The sequence below is a fragment of the Protopterus annectens genome, chromosome 2.part1, assembly GCF_019279795.1.
Source record: "Protopterus annectens isolate FY-2018-M chromosome 2.part1, PAN1.0, whole genome shotgun sequence".
Taxonomy (NCBI): domain Eukaryota; kingdom Metazoa; phylum Chordata; order Ceratodontiformes; family Protopteridae; genus Protopterus; species Protopterus annectens.
Window position 1 is genome coordinate 942,810,393 of NC_056729.1, and position 27,158 is coordinate 942,837,550.

Here is a 27,158-nt window from a genome sequence, read left to right on the forward strand (position 1 = left end):
CTATGAACCTTTAGACCTGTGATGTTTCATTCCCAGACACTTTCCATCTGGCCCCTACTGTGGTAATTATACCTCTTTAAGGTGGACCTTTCTGCATTCTCAGTTTTCTTTACTTTTCCTGCTGTAGCACTCTTCCTTGTTCTAGTCCAACAATTTACTACTTCAGATTTAGTCCAGTAGTAAATCCTATCAAGGATGTGCTTCCTTCTACCCACTCCCCCAGGAGTGGGAGTCCTTCCAACTGGGTTGGACTGTTGGATTTCACTGTCATTATCAGTGGGGGTAATAAATCTGCATTGTTCTTGATTTACAGGTGGCTGCTTACAAATGGCAAAGAGACAAACCGACAGGTGCAGCAGATGAGCATGCCTGCGTAGTTAAAAAACAGTATCATGATATGGATTGTCACAGGAGTACTTCCATTCTTAAGCACTGGAAATTGCAGAAAAAAAATATACTGGCTGGTGGAGGGTTTAAACTGAAACATAATGCTGTTAGTGTTCATAATTGATACTATAGAAATATATGTGTTATTTTGTTTTCTCGTGTGGCTTTTTCAGCTGTTCTAAAGATGTGCTTCCTGTCCCTCCCAGTGATGATAATAGGGAGCCACCAGTCTTCTCCTGTGCTTAGTCATGCCCTTCTACTTATGGAATTCCCTATCAGAAGTTGTTCTTTTTCCTTTGTGGTCCTGTGTTACTGTCTAAGGACCTATCAGAGCTGTACATAATCCAACTGCTCCTATATGGGCAGACTCAAAAAACTCCACCTATTCTCTGTCTCATATCGCCTACTTAGAGGCAATCTCTGCTTGACATACAACGCCATGTCTGACCCAGCTCTGTTAGAAATGCTACATCTAAATAAATCCCAATCCCTCCGCCCCACAGTGACCTCAATCTCATTACCACAATCAACCGAACATGCTGGAGGGACAGGTTAATAACCCAGAGACTGCCCTCGCTATGGAATAGACTTCCCATACATGTCAAACAGAGCACCTCATTGGCCCTCTTCAAGAGAAACCTGGATGAGTGAATGGGAAATAGAACATTCACCCCGGGGATCACTCCAGTGGCTCTACTTGACAGAGGCACTGGGAACTAAGGTTGGGTGGCACGATGTCAGGATAATCCTATGGGCTACATTTGTAAAGGCTCCAAGGCCATTAGCCTAGTACACACCTATGAACCTATTCCTAGCAATGGCTGGAACAATTTCAGTGTTGTGTTTGGTCCTTGGATGGGACAGGTAACTCCCTGAATCCTGGATGCCTCTACTTGGAGATATGAAGCAGTAGCTTCCTCTTAACTTAAGGGGGTGTCTGCAGATGCGTGGTGATGCAATGTCCCTCTAGGATGTCAACGAATAACTCAGGACTCCTCAACCTCTGCACTACACAAGTCCAAACATTCCGCATTGCTGGCAGTGATTATTAAGAATGCTGGACCTTGTGTATGTACATGTGTACTTTGCATTTTCTATAGTAAGTGTAGCCCTGCTCAAATTATTTTTTCTGGAGAATGCCTCCTTAACCCCTGTCCAGTTTTTAACCGAAGAGGTTAAAGGAATGCCAGCCCTACTTACAAGCAGTATTATAGAAAATCAAACTTACTGAAATTCTAATTAAATAAATATCAGGTGAGTTAAAAAAAATATTTATTTGTTCGTCCTTCAGTATCTACTGTATGCATTTGAGGGTCATTGGTGAGCCATTGCCTGTCCTTGTAATTAGTGGGCACAAGCCAGATAAACTGTAGAATGTCAGTCTGTTCCAGGATACAATTGCAAACACGCGCACGCTCACACACACACACACACACACACACACACACACACACACACACACACACACACACACACACGTGTCGCATTTGCAAAGGCACATGCTAATTTCTGCTCACCTTACTTTATTTACTTCTGTGGTCTAATGATTCATTGACAGACAGCACATGCTGAATGACCTGCAAATGTTTGTTATTCTAAACTCTCTTTACCAAGGTTATAGCCTGATATGACTGTGCACCATGGCTCCATTTTTCTTTAATAGTCACTCTATTGAATGTTTTGCATACTTTTTGGTTGTATGATTAATATTGTTTGCTCCTAATTCTTACTTATTGAAGTCTTTGAAATTTGCTGTCCTAAATAAATGAAGCAGCTACAGAAAAAAAGAACTAAACGTGAAATTCTCTTGTAGTGCTGTAGCCATTTTTTGTAAAGGTGAAGTACTGCTGGATGTTCTTAAACACATAATTTAGAAGGAGTGAGTAACAATGTATTTTCAAATCTGCTTTATTTCCAGGTTGGTGCTGTATTAAAAGCACTGAAGCCAGATATTAAAGATATCACCACGCAGGAATATGATGACATGTTTCCACGTTTTGTTGAAGAATTGCATAAAATGGATAAGTTACCTGCCATATTTTTCCAGTATGTGTATAAGAATATTATTTTACATATGAAATAAAAATTATCAAAAGTAATATTCAGCTAAATGTTATTTATCAGCAGTACTAGATTAATTTGAAAAATGTGAGAATAAAGCAGTGATGAGGTGTGTGCTTCATGCCTGGGCTTTATTCCTGACCTCTGCTTACTGTCCACATGGATATCGCTGTTAGTGTGAATTTTGCATACCCTTCCTACATTCACTTAGTACTTTGACTTTTTGCTACCTCTCAAAACATGCTGGTTGACTGGCTGCACTAAACATTATACATAGATATTGCATCTGCACTTGTGGCTTGTTTAGTAGCTGAAAAGGTCCCAGCTAATAAATGGTAAAATTAAATTAAAATAGCAACACATCTTTTTGTGGTATCTACTAAATCTGCTCACTTCCTGTCCAATGGTTATGTTATATTAATAGTGAACAAAAAGACCGAAGTGCCTTCTTCTTACATCTAGCCTCTTCTTTTTGTAAAATCATTTTCTTCTTCCCTCGGTCTACTTTGAATCCTTAATTTTATATTCAGACTAGCACTTCCCACTGGCAGGTCATTCCACATGCCTTAACACAATAAAGGCACATTCTAAGTCATTATTAGATCTAATTTTTAGTTGACACCTGTTTGCTTTATCACCCTTATTCTGTACTGTCTCTTTAAATCCACCCGCCTAACCCCTTAATGAAAAGGGGAGGTATATCAAGTCTCTCCTATTTCTGTTTTTCTTTCAGCCTGTATTTACTTCATGCTTTTATTGTTATTTTCTTGTTGTAGACCAGAATTATCTTTGTAATCCATCCACACCGGATCAGCATCCTTACTGCGTTAGTTCTTTAAAACCATTGCTCCGTACCGTCAAAGATTGATTTGGTTCCTTCAAGTCCAACATTCTTGTCATGCACCCCAATCTGTTCAGTTTCAGCCCTGCCCACTCACACTGTATTACATAAATGGGTATAGGAGGTGATAACCCCTTGCAGATTTTTTTGTAGTTCACTTTACAATAAAGAGCATGTACCTCATGAAAAAACACCCCCTCACCAACAAGCATGCTAGTGCATTTCCATATCTTAAATTGACATTTGTAGCCTGTTTTCCAAATTCTTTAAAATGCCACCCATCCCTGAATACTACACCAATATCAGTATTGTCAGCAAACAATTGAGTTATATCACATACAAGTATGCCAGAATAGATCAGGTCTAACACTCAGCCACACAGCATCCCAAGAATTAGCAATTTCTTGCTAGCAGCTTTCCTTATTACTGCTGTATGCCTTGCATTTCACAGACAGAGGCTAAATATCATTGGGATTATATCAGCTCCACAGATTTTGCTGGATTGTTTCCTTTTTGATCCTCTATAGTGATGCAAAATTTTTGAACTTGTTTTTTTCATTTTGTGTTTTTTTTTTTTTTTTTTTGTGGCTAGAAGAAGTGCTTCTTTTTACTTTTTACATGTGGGTGTTTAGGTTTGTAATGACTTTTTTTCATGTGTTTCCTTTTTAAATGTATTGTTCCTTGATAAATTGCATTACTTAAAATTGGAATTGAAATTAGAATTTAGATTTTCCCTCAGGCTCAAGTATGTACACTTAAAAAATTTAACTGTTCGGTATCTTTAAGTGAAATCAGACTAATTACAGAAGGATAATAAGTCAAAGAATCTTATCTGATGAAGTTTCTTAATGAAGGAACAAAAGCACTTATTGTTTTTATTTGTTTATTTAAATAAAAGTGTTTTTTACATTACTTTTGAATGTGCAAGTATTTTGACATAGTGTTAATCATCGTTCAGTGTTTGCCAAGAGTGCGAAGTTCCTGGTGTGTTTGGAATTTGGTTCTTTTGATGTTTTCAATAAGTCTGTTTACTCCAAATAAGTAGAAAATCAAGTTGCTAAACCCATTCATAGTTATTTCAAATTTAGTATCTGTGAGACTTTGAAACAGTGTATTCTATCTGCTTTTGTGAGTACATTATATGCTTTTTTGTCTTGTATATGGACATCCAGAGTACTTTTTGTGTCTAACAGAGATTCAGGGACTTTTCTGTAATAGCTGGAAGTCTGTCAGTGACCCAGTCTGGGAATTATTGGTATAGTGCTAAAAAAAGATGAAAAAATTACAAAACTAGAAGGGCAAAAATATTACAGCAGATAATATATATATATATATATATATATATATATATATATATATATATAATTAATTACTTAATTAATTTAGTAGTTATTTAACCATGGTAGTGTACTACTCCCATGTTTTCTATCTCAGCCTACTGGTTACAAGAAATACAAACAGCGTTAATACAGACATTTGCAAAACAGAATTATTGCAAAGCATGCTTTCTAACACAGCACACATTTACACATATAACTGTTAGATCTAATGTTAATAATATTTATTTTTTCCTTTAAAATAAAAATAGATTTTTTCAATATGTGATCTTTTGGAGAAGTTCAATCACATGAATAACAAAACAGTCCTTAGGATAGGCTGGTCATGTAATTTCACTATCAGCAAAGCATTTGTAAGGTGTTGATACACCATGTATGTTTATATTCCAGCCATTGCTATAGCTGTATTGTATCAGTGAATGAGCAGATACCATTGCCCAGTCTGCTGTCATCAGCAGACTTGGTCATCCGTAGTTTTGAAATATTGTCTGGAAAATAAATACCAAACAAGAGAGGGCCCAGAGCTGATCCCTGTGTCATCCACCTCATTACCTAAAATTTTACTTTCAGAGAGAGAACTAGCAAGTTTCACAACTTGGACTCTGTTATGCAGATAGTTTGTAGTCCAGTGCACACTGTGTGGGTTTACATTAAGTTTGTCCAAATTTTCAAAAATACCAGCATGAGTGATGGTGTCAGAAGCCTTGACCAGGTCGAATTATGTATTGTGCATAGAATGACCACTGTCCGCAGTCCCTGTAACCTTTTCAATGAAGTTTACTAGGTTCAGGAGATAAGCCCTGTCCTTCACAAAATCTTACTAATTTGGACTAAACTCAGTTATGTCACCTGTGACTGCATAAATGAGTTCTGTTATGATGCATTCCAATGCTTTGCATATAGGGCTGGCGAGGCTGATAGGTCTATAATTATCTGGGTCTGTAGGAGGGCCATCCCTAAGTAGGGGAGTCGCAGTGGCTGTTCTTCAGGCATTAGGAACAAACCCTTTTGATAGGCTGAGGTTTAACAGTTTAGTTAGAGACTCAGATAGTGCATACTTGGCATTGATAAGAATGTAGCCTGGCATGTTGTCCAATCTCATTGAAATATTATTGTTTAGCCTTTTGAAAGGGATTCTAAGACTTGTTCCAAGCTGATTTCTCATGGATAGTGAGGACAACAGTGTGGGTAGGGGCGGTAAAGTTAGCACTACATTTGTCTCCTAGTGTATTAGCTATATCCTTGGGGTCAGAATGGATGATATTATTATGGATGTACTGAGTGCATTGTTGGACATTATTCATTAATTTTCTAACATAACTGAAGAAAGATTTGTAATTTCCTTTGGAATCTATAGTAACTTTAAGTTCATACTCTACATTTTCTAATAATATTTTTAAGTTCCTTGTTGGCATGTTGCATTGTAGTCTTGAGGTAGTATGATGTGGATTTCTTGCAACTTTTCTTTGTTTTACTTCTTTTGCTGTACAGTTTATTAATATATATTGTTCCTCCAGAAAGGTTTATTCTTGAAGTACCATTTTATTTAGGGAGGATGGGTACTGATTTTTGTATACAACTGTTCCAGTGTTGCTAAGAGTCTGAGGTTAATGCAGCTGTTTTCTCAGCTGGGTCCATTTGCAAGGGACTATTGGGAATTTTGCATAGGTCTTCTGCAAGTTGTAGTAGATTTGCCTTGGTGACATCCCTACAGATGTTCTCATTTGGTAGTGGGGTGGTACAACTAGGACTGACAGAGAATTTGACTGACTTCTGGTCAGATTTAACCAGAAATGAGGAGTTGTGAGATGAGGGGGAGGTGGGGATGGGTTAGTAAGGACCAGATCAAGGATATTAGAGCCTGTATGGGATAGTTTTACAACTGGCTTCAGTGCATTGCTATTAATGAAGTCTAGGAAATGATAAGCATAACTATTTTAAAGGTGTACGTGTGCCAATCAATGTTTGGTAATTGAAGTCCCCTAGTAAACATGCATTTGATTTGATATTTAATGGCACAATTGTGTTGAGGTAATTTCTGTGATTTTTGGATAACATTGATGGAGATCTGTAGATTGCAATGAAGTAATAGTTGTATTTGCTAACAGTGATTTGGATCTCCAGGAGCAGCAAATCAGGATTGTGGGTAATTTTATATGAAGTCGTGGAGTTTCAAGTAAGTATAGATGCTCTCCCACAGTTGCACAAAGTGTAAAGACTTGATAGATGGTAAACCTTTGTGTAGATTGTGGCGTGCTGCCGTGGCACTAAAACCATGTCTCAGTAACTACACAAATATGAATATATTCAAGTTGCAGGAGACCGGCCCTCAAGTTCTGGCATCTTTCTGTTTAGACTCCTAGCATTGCATAGTGCCACCTAGATGCTGAAGTTTGAGTTTGAGAATTCTATGTAGGAATGTCCTGCAGGGAGACTTTGCCTAGAAAATGGTACAGTGGGAGGGCAGCAAAGGCTTTAGCTAGAATGCAGAAGCCATGGTATGACAGATGCAAGCCATCTCTGACAAAACAGGAAGCCTTATCAACCATATCATCCCAGGCTGATATAGACTAAGATTCCCTTAGAATGATACCAACTACTTAGCCAATTGTTCAAGCTAATATTGTTTTTGTATCTAGGTGTAATTCCAGATACTGCTCAAGACCAATATATTTCCTGGTTCTTGCACATGCATAGTTAAGTTCCATCATGTCTCTCTGCATGTTCCTCTAGGTAGAGTACCTCAGATCATTTAATCCTACATGGGCCACCCCTAAATCGTTGCCATATTTGTGTGGCTTAAGGGATCTTAGGGTTCTTATAACATCACAGATCCTGGCACCAGACAAGCAGCTTACAGTCACCCTGTTTTTTCCCAGTCTTGAGAGCATGGAGTCTGTATGCGTAACTCTAGAGTCCCTTAGACTAAATCATTTCCCTGTGTGACGGTAGACTTAGTAGGCCTTATAGGCTTAAGCTGACTTTCCTGATGACTCCTGAGTGAGTCATGTTCTAGTCTTGCTAATAAGACTTTTGCCAATTGCTTCTCTTCCTCCAGTGGGTAGGAAATGAGAGATCTTTTTACCTACAGTAAAAGTTTTTTAATTTTAGATTTAGTTGAACGTGTTGAAAGTTAAGACTTTGATCAATGTGAATTCCCAGATAGTAGAAGTACTTAGAGGTTTCTATTGCTTCCTGCTTATTTCAAGTAAAGTGTCAGTTCTAAGGAATTGAGGGTTGGTTCTGGTGAGTACTAATGATCATTGTCTTTTTTAGTGTTTAGTAGGAGCCTATTATTGAACAGTTCCTTAGTGAGTAATTCCAGATCAAACTCTTACTGTGTTTTAATTATATACTTGAAGTGGTTTGAATATAAGTTACCATGACATTGATATAGAGGATTATTAGTAGGTTAAGAAGGCCTGCTGAAAGTTTGGTAATAAACAAGAATAATAGAATAGAGAAGCCTGTAGAGCCCTGTGGGATAGTTTTGCTTGGAGGAGAAATTGTTGATGTTGTAGACCATACTTGAACTTTGAAGTCCCTGTTGGAGATAAAAGTCTTCAAACCAAGGAAAGACTAGCCTATTGATCCCTGTTGCCCTTAACGAGTTAAGTAGGATGAAGTGATCAGCCTGCTCGAATGTTGTTATTAGATCAATAAAAATGCTCCCTGTTGAATGGTGTCTGTTCACATTGTTAATGGTAGGAACATAGGAGCAATACTATGGAAGTAATCATGAGGATCTTAAGATGCCTAGCTACTTACACCTTTAAGCAGACAAACCTAAAGGATGTCATCAGTAAATGTGTACAGGGCTGTTATTGTGCTATTTTCAGAGCAGAATCCGTGTTAATCGGTGGGATAGTACTTACTGATTTTGTAAATAATCTGTGAGTCATGAAAATCCATTTTGTAAATACTTTACATAGAGTGATCAAAATGTAGATGAACAGTCTGGTTGTGTACTGCAATAGATTAATGCTTTGAATTGTTAAGTAGCCGCTTCCTGTGGTAAAAGGTTTGAATCCTTCAGCCTTCATTTGCCTACTGTGTGACTCTGAGCAAGACACTTGCAAGGGTACCGTAGGTTAATATTGAAGTCTCCAGGCATTAGTAACAGTTTGTAAGGTTCTATTTGTTCTATTGTCAGATTTAGGAATTGTTCTACTTTACTGTTGCACACAGTAGGAACTTTTTTTTTTAATCTGAGAGCTTTTATTCCAACTTTAGTAATGAATAAAAATTACAAATGCAATCATCATGCATGGTGTTTTTATTTACTAGTGACTGGACCTAAGTTCCTCACTGTAGAGTCCTTTGTCTCTTGTTTACAGCAGCACCAGTCCAAAGCTGGCAGGTATAGTCATTAATTAGTCATTGAGTTTTTGTCCACACATGTACATACAATATCTCCCTATAAAACCAGTTTCTTCTACTCACACTATTTACATCCACTCTGTTTATATATAACTCGTTACACTATTTACATGCCTTAAATCTATATTCCTATTCCATAATGTGTATTTCAAATAACTCATCTCCTTTTTACCCTTATTTCCAGTTTACTACCTGACAACCCCCATTTATATATTTCATCACTTCTGACCTATTTCATAACTCTTGTGAATCTTTAATTTGCTGCCATGCCTGCCTGTATTTTATTACTTGCCTGTTGATTTTCCTTCCTCCCTTCCACATTTTCATCTTTCTTATTTTTCTCATGATCTCCTTTAATTCCTTCCAATCTGGATGAATTCCTGTCTTCCATTTACACTTTATTGATTTTTACCAGCTTGCATAAAGAATATTATTAGTGCTTTGATATGCTTATATTATTTCAGGACCCAAGCTCACAAGGAAAAGATCCTATCATTGCACTGGATTTAGTTCTTTACATTCCCAAAAATCACGTTCCCATGAGCCCATCACATGCATATCACATTTCCAGCTTGAGCTGGTTACTGTTGGATGCATCCTGTACAGTCTCTGGCACATATAAAAATATTTGTGTAGCATTTCCTTGCAAAGATTCAACATTTCCTTGCCTTTGTTGCATGCCTTACCACTAAGCATATTTTTACTGTTGTATCTTAGTGTAATTCTTCCCAATACTTCTTGTCCATCCTGCTACCATTATATGTTCCTGATCCTTTGGAGATATTATCAGCTGCTTATATGCTCAACAAACCAGCTTCCATTCTTAATTCACATATTAAGTTTACCTATTCCAGTATTCTCTCAGACTCTTTGCATTGCCTTCTTAATTTCTCTGCCTCCCTAGTTAATCCCATATTTAAAAGGTAGAGTCTTTCAATCAGTCCATATTTGTACTTCATGTTTTCCCACTGTATTACCTCTTTTTGTTGTATGATTTGGTCTCAATGCCTTGGTTCACTATTAAGAGCTTTCCACCATACTCCAACTTCTCTGCACCATACCCTACCCTGACTCTGTGTGCCTCTAATGTTTGTACCTATCAGTGCTATGTATTGTGGTGCTTTTTCTGTAATTAATGCTGTTGTTAATTTCTGAAGGTCAGATGCCGCAAAGATCACCAATGCCCTTTCTTCATTCCCTTCAGACAGAAGGAACCAAATACCTTCAACCATTCCCCTTGTAGCCGCCTGTCCTGTTTCTTGATCAGTCAAGGGCTTTCTCAGCATCCAGTCCTACCAGAAATAATGACATCTTCCTCCTCTCAGCATGTTTTTGAATCATCTTAGTCTTAGCAATATTAACAAATGTTTGCCTTCCCTCCACAGAACCATACTGATCCACATGAATTATCCTTCTTAATATTTTAGCTATTCATTTTGTCCATAAGGTCATGAATACCTTATAATCATACTTCAGTCCAACAGATCATTTTGTTCTTTTGGTATCACTGCTATTACTGCATTAAACCATAAGTCTGGGATAGCTTCTCCCTCCAGGATATGATTAAGTAATTTCCAACATAATTTTGTTACCCATTCTTCCCATACCTTCCGTACATCATTTGTTATATTATTGGATCCAGATGACATCATCATAATCAGAGTTGTTATTAAAGATATTCACTAACAGGTAGTTTGGCCCCCAATTGTTTTGTAAACAGTTTTAGGCTGTAAGGAATACTTTTAAAGGTTTCCTTAACTAGTAACATGCAACTTTCTATCCTATGTACTGGTTTTGGATTAAAAAAATACATGTAGATTAAGAAATACTGGCAGGGATTTGCACTGCATTTTTATTTTTTACCCATGACGTGGAGATATCCAAAATGTCAGGGTATTGTAAAGAGAGAGGAGTGTCTAGCTGTTCTAGCTTATTTGTCATGATTCCTGTGTTAAGCAATGGGAGCTCTGTGGGAGATGAGTTGTATGTGCATGTGAGGATGAAATTTTGAGTTGGCAATATGTGGGGTCCAAGACAGGTTTCTTTGTTACACATTAGAAGATGAGTACAATTAAGAGTAGTGAGCCTGATAGGAAAGTTAGGAGCTTTAAAGAGCATTAAATAGTACATTATCCTTTTGAATCTGAAGTTAGTGTTTGGAGGTTTGGTAGATTATTTAAGCAGAAATGTGCTTTTTGTTTCTCTAAAATGCATAACATAGGTGATTCCTTGAGTTTTAAATGAGGAGTGGACATTGTAATAGAAGATAGATTTTAGAAAAGAGGGATTTTTGAGTTTTAAATGTAGAATGGTCAGGTGTGGATGAGAGATCTTTGAGTTCTAAATACAAACTAGTCGACATTATGGAGAAGAGAATATCTTGGATGGTAGTTGTTGACTTACTCCTGTGTAGTGCATTAGGTTTGATTGGGGTTGAGTGTAAGAGTGTCAGGAATCCAGTTAAATACATAAAAAATGGTTTAGTGGTCAATGCACAGAGCAATTTTAGATGCATAGTTTTAAGTCTGACAGTTGAGGGAAAGGAATAAGGAGTGTGTTCTTTGGAATGGGGTACAGAATTACAGGGCATTTTGGTACGTATTATATTCCATAAGAGGATGCAGCCTGTTTGTTAAGGATTAATGGGTCATAGAGAATGGTGAATGCATTTATTAGTGCTGTGATGTGAATTATATTTATCTTACGATTACAACAGTATGGATAAAGGATTTACATTTTAACTATTTAGGAAAATGGATAAAAGAAGAATAAATAATCACAGAAGGGGAAACACGGTGTTAAAATTAGTAAATAGTCTCAAAGTGGGTGAAATATGTCAATAAATATAGCTAGAACAGAAATTAAAGGAACCCAAGAATGGCAATGAGTGGAACCAAAGCATTATAATAACAGAGTTCAGTGAAGAAGTAACAGCAAGGAGATACAGGGCAATATGTAAAGTGACTTTTTTGGTCCAAGAATAACACTGCATACTTCTCAAATTGCTGTCTTTTTTTTCAGATTCAATATCAATAGAGTAGAAAGATTTGCTGAAAATACATGGCTACATCTGAAAACTAAAGAACTAAGAAGAAAGTTTGTTAATGGAGAAAAAGAAAGCAGTCAATATGCGAATACCCTACAACTACCAATGGATTATGAGACTTTCAAGACCATGTAAGTTGTTACATGAATTCTTCCTTTTATAAAGAGAAAATATAAATATCTTTGTTGTTTCTATGTTATTTCAGGACTTTTATATTGTGCAAGATAGTATTTTACATGGAAGTTATTGGTGGAAAACCAGGGTTATGATTGATAGGTTGTTTCTCACCCTCATCACACACCAGGCAGATGTAAAACAATCTTGGGAGGCTGGGATTGGGTTCTATCACCTCAGGAAAAAAATAGAAAGAGAAGCTGGGCTTCATGAATGAACTTCACTTAATGATCCACTTGTGTATACAAAGGTAACAAAAATCACAACACTAAAATGCAGGTACAAGCCGTCTTTCTACGTTACTCTGCTGTCCACTGAGGTGAAACTGCGGCAGGAGTAAACTTGTTAATTTTAGTTTCCTTATATCCAAGTTCTCATTCATTGTTTCACTTAGGAAAATAGTGCCAGTGTAGTTTCTGTTTGCACAGTGGCAGTGATTCACTGTGCATGGACTTTTCACTTTTTCCATAAATGTATGATTGACAATGGAGTTAGCATATTTAATTAAAGGGTATAAGAGGATGAGGATTTCCCCTTACAAAAAAGACTTTCTTTAGTTTATACAACAAGTTGTTGTTGTTTATTTAATTTGGTTGATGTTGTAGACACTTTATTCTCAGGGAGATGTAGTGGAAGTAACTATTTTCTCATCCAAAGAGTCATCATGTAGATGAGACTTTCAACATGGCTGAACATAATTCTAGCTCTCCCAGTGTGGAAAAAGAAGCTCATCAAAGAAAGCCAGTGGACTTATATTTCTGGCTAAATTTCAGTAACTGGCTAGTAAGTGCACTGCCTGGGTGTCAGGAAAAAAAGAAATACAGAGGAGTTGAAAGAAAATCAGCTAAAAAGTGAGGAAAAAACACTGGTTGGGAAGAATACTGTAGCTCTTCCACAAAAAGCAATGCAAGTTCCAGATATGACTTCCAGTAAACTAGAAAAAAAGTATAAGACAACTACACACAGAACTGACTGAAATAAATGAAACACTGATGGAGTATATCAACTAAAATAAAAGACTGGGAGTAAAAGGAAGAAGCTTTAAACAGATATTCAGATGAGGTGATAAAACTGCAAAAAGCAGAGGTAGAAATTAAAAAAAGGCTGGCTGAATATGAGACTGATCAAGAAGAGATGTTTAAAAAAATAGAATTAGAGTACAGAGCAAGTAGGGAAAACCCGAGATTTTCTACTGTACCACATAAGCTGGAAGGAACAGACTGTCTTGATTTTATGAAATCACAAATAAGCAACTGGACTGTTATTCCACAGCTGAGATTGTTAACTGAAATGGCACAACATGTGTATGCTCCAAACCTGGCTATAAGAAAGCATCCTAGACCTTTAATAGTAAATATGCAGTCCTACCAGTAGAAGGAGTTGATTCTGACAAAACAGTGGCAGAAGGACAAAATACTAAAGGTGGGAGACAGCAGAGTGCCTGTGGAGAATGATTACTGATTGTACACCAGGGAGAAAAGGAGTAAATTCATTCCACTATGCTGGGAATGTCGAGAAGCAGGTGTGAGATTCAAACTGCTGTACCCAGCTAAATATTCTTTCCTGGAGAGACAAAATCATTTTTGATGCAGTACATGCTGAGAAAGAAATGCAAAAGTTTGTCCAACAAAAAGTGAGTTGTGAAACACAAGGAGATTCTGCTTCTTGTTCTTCTTGTAATAAAGACCACAGAGAGACTGTGCCAGTGAAACCTTTTCCAATGTTTTAGTGGAAAATACTTGAGAGAAGGAAAGAAGCACAATAGTTGGCTAGAAGAATCAAGAATATGAAGAAGAGACAGAATTTGGGAGATGGAGATGAACAGGAATAAAACCAGTAACTTGGAAATTGACACATTTGAGATTACAAAGCAATTATATTTTTGAAACTTAACAGAACAAGAAATTCAGGAAATATTGGACGTTTTTGACCTTATTAAAGTTGTAGGGGCTCTACTTCCGGTCATTAATGTTCATAGAAATATTTAGAAGAGGACGGAGAAGGTTAACTGTAAGTAAAACATTTTTTCTTATTAGTAATATTGTTATAGTACATGATTTTCTTTGCATGCTATAAAGTAAAGTTTTCTCAGATATTTTTAAGTGTAACAGAAATACTAATGTAAAAAGCTTCACCTGTTTTTAATACCTCCCTTCTTCTGTCTTTCTGTTTGTTCAATGTTAAGAAATGTAAGCACTATAGTGTAAAAAAAAGAAGAAAAAAGTCTAGTCAAAAGAGCATGACAAAAGAAACATTGATGTACTTTTTCTCATTCTTGCATAAGGGAATTGCTGGAATAAGGCCCTTAGCTTGATCTAGTAACAAGTTTTAAGAGAAAGCAAGTATATGAAAAAAAACATTAAATATTATATAGCTTTTTTGTAGCAAATAAATGTATGCTTATTAGCAACAATGTGTCTGGTCCACATGTCTCTATGGAGACAATCTGATAAAGAGACATGGCTAGGATATAATGCCTTCTGAAAGTATTCAAGTGTTTGTCATCTGGGAGAGCTGTAAATGAAAGACAAAACCGGACATCACTTAGGAGAAGCACAAGCTGTACCATGCGTCTTAGCATGGCTAGCCTTTCTTTACGTTAACCCAAGTCTGTGAGTGTGGCTATCAGTTTGGGACACTTGTTCCTATTAGGAGGGTAAAACTTCAATATTTGAATATGTAAATAGTTTTTTGTGTTAATATTATGTTAACATATTTTAGGGGTTATTGAGGTGTGTTTGTTTTTTTGTTTGAGGGCTTCCAATACAGCAAAAAGTTTTCTAAGATGTGACATAGGCTCAAATGGATATGACAAGAAACAACTGTATAAAAGATCAACCTGTCAAACAGTGATGCATGTAATTCTAAAACTGAAACGAGACATATAAAACATGGGAATAATACATTTTTACCACAATGATGCTTTCTGTAATGTCTTTAAATTTCAATGGTCTTCCAGATAAGTACAAAAGACAAAGAGTAGTGAACTATATTAAAAAATGTAGAGGGTGAATAGCTATGCTACATGAGACACACTTGGAAAGAACTGAACTTGTGAATTTGATAAAGAAAGGTTTTCAGGATGGTTATTCAGTAGAATACCTGAGACAAAGGAAAAGAGGAGTACTTATATTAATTGCAAGAGGAGTTCCAATAGTGATGGAAAAAGATAATAATGGTAGGTTTATAGTACTAAGTGGCTACTGGTAGGGGAGGAGGATTACACTGTCATATATTTATATTCCACCCAAAACTGCTATAATGGAGCTTAAGAAAATTCTGTGAGAAATAATCAGCTTTCAGCAAGGAATATTACTTATAGATAGGGCCTAGAATTTGATTTGCAGCAGGAAAGATGTGTCTGGGTGTCTCAGAAAAGAAAATATAATAAAGGAGGGTAGATTTTTGAAGAAATTTATGACAATATTTGGCACTGAAAATGTAAATTCAGTACTAGGAATTCAGAGTGCATTTAAGTATTATTCCCAAAGCTACAAAAAACTGGGCTAGGATAGACAGAATTTACATTTCACAGGAACATGTGCATTTAATTGAAAGTCTTCATACTCACCCAATAACTATTTCAGATCATGCACCAATAATAACTAAAATAAAAACACAGGGTGATGAAATAAAAATGAAACACTGGTGCCTTCCCACCTATATGTTGAAAAGAGAGGAATTTAAGGAATGGGTAGTCAGTTTACAAAATAGAATTAAGTTGATTAAGCGCTTTCATTTTGCGTGAACATGAACCATTTTTTTAGTTATGATTTTGTATAGTGGAAACATGATGTAATAGCTTGTATTTTATATATATATATATATATATATATATATATATATATATATATATATATATATATTACATTTATTTATTTATCATCACATATTTTATATTTTGAATTTTTAAATTTTGAATGTATTATTTTAAACATATCTATTTTAAATATATCTATTTATATCTACATATATGAATTTAGGTAGCATACTATACGACAGGTCTAGTTTGTAGTATTAACTTTATAATTGTTTTAAGAACAATTTTTTAACAGTGGTTATTGAACCTCATGATGATAAAAAATATGTGTTTTTGGTTTTATATTGTACACTGATGTGTCATTAAGTACATACCATTTATTTTTTGTCATGAAGCATACATATTCTTTATATTTCGTACTACACCTTTAACTAAACCAATGAATGAACTAATTGGAATTAATTGAACTTTTAAATTAAGTATAAATATGTCCGCACATGTGATTTCACTATTCTAAAGAGGTTTCCAGAGTGGAAATGAAAGCGCTTAATCAACTTAATTCTATTTTGTAAACTGGTTCTAATAAACTGTCTTTTTATTTACACGGTCGCTGACTGAACAGTTTGTGCTTTGCTATTATCATGGACTGTGTGTGGGACTGCCTTCATTGGGATCCTGTTAAGCAGAGAAAACTTTGAGTTATTAGTGTTTGTGTTTTCGTTCTCTGTTCATCCATTTCTTTGTTGGAAATTATTCAGGAGCTATTAGAGAAGATAGAAATTTCTTCTCAAAATATAGCTAGGGACTGGGATGAATGGAGTTTAAAATAGGGTGGAAATAAAAGAAAGAGTGACATGGTTATGAAGTAACAAGAATTATTTAGAGGGACTGTCAAATGTTAAAGTATTGCAGAACAGGTGGAATCTCAAAGAACAAGAAGAGGATCAACTGCAGAATACTAAACAGAAAATAAAGGATTCACCTCGATAATGTGCATGAGTTTAGAAAGATTGCTGTTAAACAACTGATCTGATGTTGTCCTTTTCATTCTTCCTTACTATTGGGTCTCGGATCTAACACTCAGATCCAACTTGGCCGAAAACTACAGATGTGGATCCTAATCTTCAGTTCCTCCCTCTACCCACAATGGTCTTTGCAGCCTTCTCAGATCTCGTTTGCTGCCTTAATGAACAGACGAGAATTTCTGATCTCGAGGGACTGCAAGCAGTTTAAGCTAAGTTTTTGTTCTCCAGTTTCTATATTTCTCTCCCTTTTTTGACACCTTATCTGTTTTCTCACTTTACCTCCCCTACCAGTAAGTTTTTCAAAGGCTTTAGGGTCTCTTTTTGTCTTTCTTTCTCCCTCTCCATTTTCTTGTCAGGGCCTTTCCCGCCTTCTCACTTACAAAAAAAAAAAAAAATATAGAATTAGTTTAACTGCATGTGTTAGTTTAAATGGTTTTCTCTAGTGCTTATAGTTGGTGAAACTATTTAAGACTGTTATTAAGTGTGCGTATCTTCTTGTCAGGCAAGTGCTGTGCTGTTGACATTTTTCAGCCAACTGTATTTCTTTTCTTCTGTGTTAGCTTCAGGATGTCAGACAAACCTTTGGGTTTTAAGCACTGCTTTGTCCATTCTCATAAGATTCCTCAGTCAGAAATGCATGAGAAATGTGTATACTGCCTAGGGCAAGAATATTTGTGGTCTTCCTGTCCTGTATGTGATGGTTTTAACCCTAGAGCAATCGCAGATCACAGAAATATGTTTGATCCTAAAAGGGCTGTTACCTGCATCCTCTTTCTTCTTCTCCAGGGACTCCAGTCATCATGGATCCTCAGATCCTAAGAAGCATTTTCTTAAAACTTTGAGAACCTCATTGGAGCCACCAGTGAAGCTTTCAAAGCCCTTGGATCTGACCTCTTCGGATCTGAGAATGACTTCCACTACTTTGACTCCAAAACACTCCTTGGATCTGACAGAAGTCATTTCTATTCTAGATTCCCCTAGGCCATCTACCTTCACCTCAGATCCTTGGTCTAAGGATCCTACAGCTAGGAGCTGAGCTCCTGAATACTCAATCAGTACTGTTTCATCAGCCTTACCTGCAGAGTTATTACAGACTTCTAAACGAAACTTGAGGCCTGCTTCAGCTACTTCCTCCAGGTCCTCTAGGAGTTTATCCATTATGGACATGGACAAGATGATGTGGAGATTCCTCAAAATTCAGATTCAGATGGAGGTTTTGTCAACATTGTCCCCTTCAGGTCCATGAGTGTTCTTGCCAAAATTATCCAATCTCCTTTTCCAATCTGACCAACCACTTTGGAGTCCCATGATCCTAAATATCTGAGTGTGTCAGAGTGGATCCAAGGAAGCTCCCTTCCTCGACTCCGACAGTTATCCTGACCGGCTCTGCTAAAATATTGTCGGATTGAGTGGGTCTCAGATTTAAGAGGTCGGCATTGGATCAAAGGTTAGGGGTTCTGCTCCAACTTTGTCATATCTGTCCCTTCCCCTTGGCAGTTTGGCTCTCAATAGCTCAGGTCTGATTCTGTCTGGAGGCTGTGGCTCTGGGGTTGTTCCTGTCCTCTCTTCTTGGCTGCCTCAGCTCCAAGGGAGACTGAAGAGAGTTCACAGGTCCATTGGCTTTCCAAATTGTGGATAGGGTTTTCTCTTCTCATAGAGATCCAACCTCACAGGGATCCAGCCTCTTTTATCTCTGATCCTGCCTACTGCCCCCAATTCTATCTGAGTGCTGAGCCCATCATGCTTGTCCATGGTCAGCCTACCCCAAGAAGTCCCTGAGATCTTCCCTCAGAGGGAGCCCCCTCTTCTTCTGATTCTTCCCCTGATTATCCCTTAGAGGAAGTTCATCATAAGACGTCATGTAAAGGAGGCACACAGACTTCCCTTGGGAGTCCCTCACAGAGGATATAGATTTCAGTGAGGGAGAAGGATCTGCAAGATCACCATCAGATGATGTCTCCTTTGGAGACATCTGAATGATTCTTAGGCAAAGAGGTAGTTGGTCTACCCAAAATCCTTTTACTGAGGCGTCCTTTTTTTGGAGGCTTTCAGGATAGGCCCGTCTACATTTTGGGTGACCTCCCCCCCAGCGGATGACCTGATAGACCTACTCTCCCATCAGACCTGGACCAAGTGCCCTGATAAATTCTTATCCCTCCCCCAGAGGAGACTGTATTGGAATAAGGGTGTTTAAGTGGATGCCATGGTTGTGGCAGCAGCTACAAAAAGGAGCTAGCTGACCAAAGCTCCTCTGTCCACCCTCCTAACAGAGAGTCCAGAGTGATAGACAGATTTGGTAAGCACAACTATGCCTCGGCTACCTTTCCACTGAGGTCTTTGAACTACTTGGCACACTTTTGCAAAGAGACCCGATTAAGAAGCTTTCCAACTCTCTTGCAGAGACCATGTAGGTGGAGGGCTTCAAAAAATTGTCTCTCCTCTTCAACTGGCTACTCTTGCTTCAATGATTAATTCTTCCATGAGGCTCATCTCCCATATGGCAGAGGGCACCTCACAGACAGCTGGCTCAGATATTGCAATCTGAAGACATTCTTGGATGGGGCTTTGTGATTTTGCAGAGCCCTTTAAAGCATCATTTGTTAAAGCCTCTTTTGATGGCTCCTTCTTGTTTGAATTGTCTGTAAAATATACCTTAACTCGCAGTGAACAGAAAGGAAAGGCTCTTTCTGCCATGCGGGTCACATTTTCTACTCCTCAACATACTTTCTCCATGAATCAGTGAGGTAGTTAGAAAACTTGGTTCCAAAGATCTCAAGGGTCTTTTCAAGATAAGTTTGGGGATTCTCACTCCAGAGGCAAAGGAGGATGTTTTAATGGAGGATGCTGCCCCATGGGCAGAGGGGGTCCACAAAATCAGGGCTGCAGAGAACTCTTCTCTAATAGGCCCTATCAGTGATCCTGAAGCTTTGCCTGACTGCTCAGCTCTGGAGGCAGTCGAGGATCACTTTTCGCTGTAGCTAGGCAGCTGGACCAATCACAGAAAAAATTGCCAGGTGCTAAGCATAATATCCAGAGATTACTACAAAGGCAGACGAGAGTCCCCAGTGTTCCACCCAGTCAGATGGAGTATGCAGTAATAGACGTTCAAAAACTACAGCAAAAAGAGTCATCTAAGAAGTCCCAGTGGAACAAAGAGAATCTGGAACCTACTCCCATTTCTTTTTAGTGCAAAAGAAAACTGGGGACATGAGACCCATTGTGGGTCTAAGCAATCTGAAGCTTTATGTAAAGAAGTCAAAGTTCCAGATGGTTATGGTTCAGTCCATTCTACCACTGTTGTGAAAGGGTGATTGGATGTGCTCTGTGGACTTACAGGACATGTACTATCACATCAAAACAGACAGATGCTCTAGAAGTCATCTGATGTTCAGGCATGGAGCCAGTCATTACCAATTCAGAGCTCTGCCCTTTCGACTCACTATGGCCACCAGGGTGTTTAGCAAATGCATGGCAGTGGTCACAGCTTACCAGAGACTGCAGGGATCCCACATGTTTCCATATCTAGATGACTGGCTCCTAACTGCCCACCGAGGCATCAACTAATTCAAGCCAGAGATTATCTGTTTTAGACCTCCAGCTCCCTGGGCATCACCATAAATCTAGTTACATCAAACCCTCCTCCAGTTCAAAGGCTAGAACCCATTGGTTCTCTGTTGGATACTTCATATCAAATGGCCTCATTACCCCCCTCATATCATAAAGACACTGTGACACCCAGTACAGTCCATTCTAGATATTCCACCTCCACCAGCAAGATTGAGACTTTATGCCCTTAGATCTGTGGCAGCTGCCATCACTTTGATTCCATTAGAAAGATTTTTATGTGAATTCTCCAGTGGGTGTCCTACTCTTCCACTGATGCCAATGGACTCTATCCTTTGGCTGTTCAGTGGTCAATTTCTTACCATCCCTTATCTGTTCCTATCAAACTAACATCAATCTGCAGACATCATCTTCAGTGGTGAACGTTGTTGGACAACCTATACATCGGCAGACCATTTCTTCTTCCTTTCCCCTCAGCCGCTGTGACCACAGACACTTCCCAGTTGGAGTGGAGGGTGGGGTCATTTCATGGGGAAGATGGTCCAAGGCATGTCGGCTCATTCAGACACCAGGTTACTTATCAATGTTCTGGAAATGAGAGCAGTCCTCTTGACACTGCAAGTCTTTCAGGATGTTCTTCCTTTTGGAACTATTGCATTTCACACAGACAACATGTCAGTAGTGGGGACATCAACACACAAGGAGGAACCCATTCATACACATTGTGCTGAGAGGCCATGAGGTCTGGGAATGGGTGACATCTTCAGACTGCTTTCTTCTTGCAACACACATATCAGGGAAATCCAGCGTTCTTGCAGGCAAATTCAGCAGGTCCCTTTTAACTCCTCATGAGTGGTCCCCCAATCAATCACTAGCGAACTTGATTTTCAACCATGGGGCCACCCTTGTTGTGACCTCTTTGCTTCCCCCATAACAACAAGTGCAGCAAGTACTTCACTCTGATCCCCCCTCTGAGGGAGCCACAGAGGGATGCTGTAGTTCACGATTGACCCTCTGGTCTCCTTTATGCCTATCCCCCTCTTCCATTGATTCCAAAATTTCTGCTGAAAGCCAGAAGGTTGAAGAGCTCAGTAATCCTCATTGGCCTCTACTGGCATCATCAGATATGGTTTCCCCTGTCTCTGGTCTCAGCTGAAATAGCCTCCTTGGATTCTGGAGCCCACATAGGACATCCTGTCTCACTCGTCAGAGACTCAGTATCCCAATCTGTACATCTTCAAACTAACTGTTTGGTTCCTCCAATTCCAGTAGTTGTACAAAGGTCTAGGCGTGCTTTCCTTGTAAGAGACATAGTGTTTGCTTCTCAAAAAGCTTCCACTGAAAAAATTTCCAAAGAGAATGTTGATTTCTTTTCAGCCTCTGTTTTAGCCATCCTTCTTTTTCTTACTTTGCTCTTCAAGGAAGACACTTAGTTATTTTACTGTTAAACATCAGTGGGCAACCACATCCAACCTTCATGCTGGAAATGTTTCTGGTTCCCTTTCTACATCTAGATAATGCAAGGCATTCATGAAAGGGATTTTTCTACTTCAACCCCCAATAAAAGACCCCTCTCCACCATGGGATCTCACTGTTGGTCTTCAGGGCCTCACTTAAAAGCCTTTTGAACCAGCTAGTGATTGTGAGATGAAATTTTTGTCCTGAAGAGCATATCTTTGGTAGCCATTACATCAGCAAAGAGAGTTTCTGAACTTTGGGTCTTGTCACTCAAACCACCTTACATCATTTTTCCTAAAGATAGAGTATCCCTCTGTGCCAGTCCATCCTTCATACCTAAGGTGGCCACAAAGACTAATATTAATCACTCTATTCAGTTACCAGTCTTCTTTCCAAATTTCTGTAACAAGGGCGAATATGTTTTACACCTTTTTGATGTGTATAGACAACTTAATTTTTACCTATATAGAATAAAACAGTAGAGGAAATCTGAACAGCTGTTTGTATCCTTCTGTCCTAACCGCATAGGCCAAGCAGTCTCCAAGGTTACTCTGGCCAAATGGAGTATGGATTGTATTTCTCTAATTTATTCAAAGAATAGTCTGCAGTTACCTCACCCACAAAGTCCATTCTGCTATATCTATGGCCACTTCTGCCTTCTCCTCCAGAGCATCAGTTGACAATATTTGTGCCCCAGCCACCTGGTCAAAGGCTCATATCTTTGTGACTCATTACAAATTGGATATTTTCTCCAGAAGCAGAACTTCTTTTGGTTCAGCAGTGCTCCAGCATATCCTTCCTTGGGGTCAGGACAGATGTCAGGTTATGATGAGTACATAACTTTTAATTTTTTGATAATAACTCTAGAGCACAAAAACCTTTAGCAGAATGACTCAGGTAACAGAAAGCAGAAAGAGCTGTCACTAAGCTTAGGGAGCCTATAACGAGGAAGATAACAAAAGATCCTGTAGAGGTATTAGAAATATTTTGGAAATTCTATGAAAGTCTATATAACACAGAGTAATATGGAAATCAAGAAAAGGTACAAATGGAAATCTTTATGGAAGTATTAAATATGCCAAGGTAATAGGTAGATGAGGCTCAATTACTAGGATAGGAGGAGATGAGATATAAATGATGATGTATAAGCAATAGATGGTATTCCTGTGGAAGTTTGGAAGCTAGGAGGGAAAAAGTGATAAAGATCTGGAAGGATGTGTTTAACAGTATGTCTGATGTTGTCCTTTTCATTCTTCCTCATGAATGGGTCTAGGATCAGCTCCTTGGATCAGATTCGGCCAGGTATACAAGACTTCAGATCCAAATCTCAGGTTTATGTTATAACAAGAAAAGTTTAAGATTGTGAACGCTCTAAATATCGAAAATTCAGGACCTCAAACTCGCTATTGTTCGGGGCTGACACCCCCACTAAATATATATACCAACTCCAAGATCGCACTACAGTGAGGAAAGGGCAAATATTCCAGTCTTCACTGTACTGAGATCTCACAAAAAGCACTTCAAGGTCCGGCATTTGCGATATTTGGAGCATTTGCAATTTTAAAATTTTGTTGTTACAATATAGACCCCCAAATCTCGAGCTCCTTCCATTACCCATAATGCTCTAGCCATCTGTAACTCCTCAGAGCTTGTTTGCTGCCGTTGTGGTAAAATGGAAAATTCTTTCTCGAGCTTGTAAGGAGCATTATTTATCTTATTTTATGCCTTATTCTCCATAAAACCTTCATCTTTTTACTTTAGATGTTATAGTTGTTCCTTCCTCCTTCTGTGGCCATCACTGACAATAGAGAATGTACCAAACCCCCTCATAAGTACTTTGATCTTTTTTCCTCAGATTCAGAAAAAAATAAGAAGAAAGAGACTAAACTAGAAGGATTTTTGGATCCAGCTGCCTCAGATCCAAAGTCCCTAGATCCTGCTTCAGATCCCAAATCCTTCTCAGATCAGATATGTTGATCTTCTCTTTATCTGTTCTTTTTTGATCCTGAGCCTTTGGATCTGCCAGTCTGAAGTCTTTAGAGCCTCCTTCGGATCTTAATTCCTCCTCAGATCTAAAGAGGTCACCTGTTACCTCTTCTTCAGATCCTAAGCCCTTGGATCTGACAGACAGGAATCTTACTCCACAAAACTGTCACTTCTTATTCGGATCCTAAGGCTTCAGATCTGACAGACTAATGACTTACTCCAGTGAACCAGAAACCAGACTTTGGATCCAACTATCTTGGAAGCCAAGCCTTTAGAGCTTCCTTCAGATCCTAAGTCCCCCTCAGATCCAAAAGGGGTCAACAGTTACCACTTTATTGGATCCTAAGCCCTTAGATCCAACAGACAGAAGTCTTACTCTAAAAAAACAGAAAGATTTCAGATCCAAACACCCCAGATGCAAAGCCTGTAGAGTCTCTTTCAGATCTTAACTCTCCCTCGAATCCAGAAGGGTTGGCTATCTTTTCACCAGATCCTAAGCATTCGGCTTGCTCCAGAGAGAACTAGAAAATTTGTCAGATCCCACCACCTTGGATCCAAGGCCTTTAAAACATCCTTCATATCCTGAGTCTTCCTATAATCTGACATCTTGGGTTCCTATGCTGACCTAACCCTAATCTTTGGATCTGACAGACATAAGTCAGACTATGCTGAAAATTCCATCTCTCCTTCACTACCCACTCAATTCATTTAATAGAGTTAAATAGGATGGGATGGCAATTTTTTCAGGGCTTAGACCCAGATGAGGGTCTTGCCAGCCTTCCCGTGTCATGCAGTCACAAATGCTCCCTTTGTTTATATTTTGCATGTTCCATGATACAATATCCTAAGATAGGTTTCTCTTTGGTCCATTAGTTTCTTGTTTGATACAAGTGTTCAATGTTTAGAGAAATCTGCTCTCTTATCTCTGATTGTATCTACCTGTTCCACCAGCTAGTAATGGATAGTTTTTTTTACAGGAATTTCCCCTATCTTCTGAAACCTCTCTCGAACTCCCTATGAGAAAGAAACTCTTCAGATGAGGGCATATAAAAAGATACACTCACACACCCCCATGAAGTCTCTCTTGGAAGAGAAGTAGGATCCCTGGGCTTCCACCCCTTGATGTCTCATTCCATTGGACCCAATTCAGCATGGGTGCCTCGTTGATGCTACAGTGGTGGCAGAAGCCACTAAGAAGGAGCAAGGTAAACAAAGCTCCTCTGTCCATCCATCAGACAGGGAATCCAGAGCGATGGACAGATTTGGAAAGTGAGTATTTACCTCAGCTGCTTTTGAGCTATTATCTTTTATTGCTTGCATGCTTCAATAGACTACAGGGAATTGTGGTGAGGACCTTTTTAGTATCCTCTCTGTTGTCCATGGCTGCAGAGGATCTCAAATAGGCTTCCTTGAATCTACTCACTCATCTCTCCATTATCCCCATAAGGCTGGACCCCGTAAAGTGGAAATTACTTCTCAGCCAGCCGGTTCAGTCATGGTCATTAGGAGACATGCATGGATGTGGCATTCTACTATGTGGAGCCCTTCAAGATTTCCCTTATCAATCTCCCCCCTTATAGCTCTTTCTTGTTCAGGCAATCATTTAAGGATATGCTTACCAGCAGCAAACAAAGGGAAGCGCTCTGTCTGCTGTAGAGATTTAGTTTTTCCTAACCCACAAAGGCCCTTTTTGTAGAAAAGAACATAGTTCTGATAGTCTTACAGACCTTTTCAGGATTTGCACAAGGAAATTTCCTCCAGAGGCTGAGGAGGAAATTTTAACAGTAGACGTAGTCCTACAGACAACTGTGGACCACAAAATCAGGGTCTCCCAATCTCCTTCTCTGATAGGCCCTATTAGTGCCCCTGTAGCTTTACCCGACTGTCCACCTCTGTGAACAGTTAGGGGTCATTCTGTTTGCACTCAGATGCCTAACCAGATAACACAAAGATATTCTTGGGTGCTAATCATCATAGCCATAGTTTTCTACATTCCTTCTCCTTCTGAAAAGAAGAAACTTCATGATGTTCCATCTAGTAAGATGGAAGATATAGTTAAAGAAAAGTAATGCTACTTCAAGAACTAGTCATAACCAAAAGGCATTATCCAACCAGTTTGTACAAAAGGTAAAGTACCAAAAGGTCACGGTTCAGTCCAATGGCCTCCTCTACACAAGGATGATTAAGTGTGATCTGAAGTTCTACAGGATGCATTCCTTCACATAAAAATTGACAGGCGATCCAGAAGATATCTGCTGTGTCTACTGGGAGCCACTCTTAACCTATTCAGAGTGCCACCCTTTGGACTCACTACAGCCCCCAGGATGTTTATCAAATGCATGACATTTGTAAACCCCCCACTTCAGACTCCAAAAATTCCAAGTGTTCCTAGGGTGATTGGTTACTCACCCCCTTTTTAAACATCAACTGCTACAAGCCAAGAGCTACAGACTCCATGTCTCCAATAGTTTAGACATTTCCAGGAAACATTTCAAGTTACACCTAGCCCCTTTATAGACCCTGGCATTTATAAAGACTCTCTTCAATACTACAGCTCAGGTGGGTTCCCTTACCTCTCCATTGTTTTGTTTCTTTGAGGTGTCAAGTATGGCCTATGCTGTTTCTCCTGTCTCATTTAGCGGAATTAGTTCTACTTTCTGTACTTAATGTCATCTGTCATACTTCTAGTCCCTTCAGCCAGATTTTCACTGAAAATTATTCAGTGGACATTGGCAATACAGTGATCAATTCTCTACCACCCCTTTCATTGGCAATTAACCTCACCCCTATCCACAAATGCCATTTTCCGTGACTGATTCAGCCTCATGGTCTGTTTTTGGGCAAACCATTAGCTTTTCTGCCTACACTCACCACATACACTTCCCAACTAGGGTGTTGGGGTAAAACTTGCAAAGATGGTCTAAGGCATGTGGCCCCTCAGGAGACCAAATTGCATAGTAACGTACTAGAGATGTCACCTGTACCTTAGCGTTGCAGACATTTAAGGATTTTTATTCCTCTAAATATGTTTACAATTCAATGTATCAGTAGTCTGGTACTTCAACAAACAAAAGGAACCAGATCTTAACCACCATGCAGAGAAGCAGTGAAGGTCAGGGAAAATCCAATGCACCTGCAG

The 27,158-nt window shown here is 38.7% G+C and overlaps 1 protein-coding gene across 1 annotated transcript in view; it reads left to right on the top strand.

The window, feature by feature from the left end:
* Nucleotides 1-27,158, top strand: part of LOC122794922 (probable ATP-dependent RNA helicase DDX60) — a 2,165,155-nt gene that overhangs the window by 1,305,554 nt on the left and 832,443 nt on the right. Inside the window, exons 27-28 of the mRNA XM_044063515.1 lie at nt 2,306-2,433; nt 12,028-12,183. Of these exons, the coding sequence (XP_043919450.1) occupies nt 2,306-2,433; nt 12,028-12,183 (284 nt within the window). The remainder of the gene's footprint in view (nt 1-2,305; nt 2,434-12,027; nt 12,184-27,158) is intronic.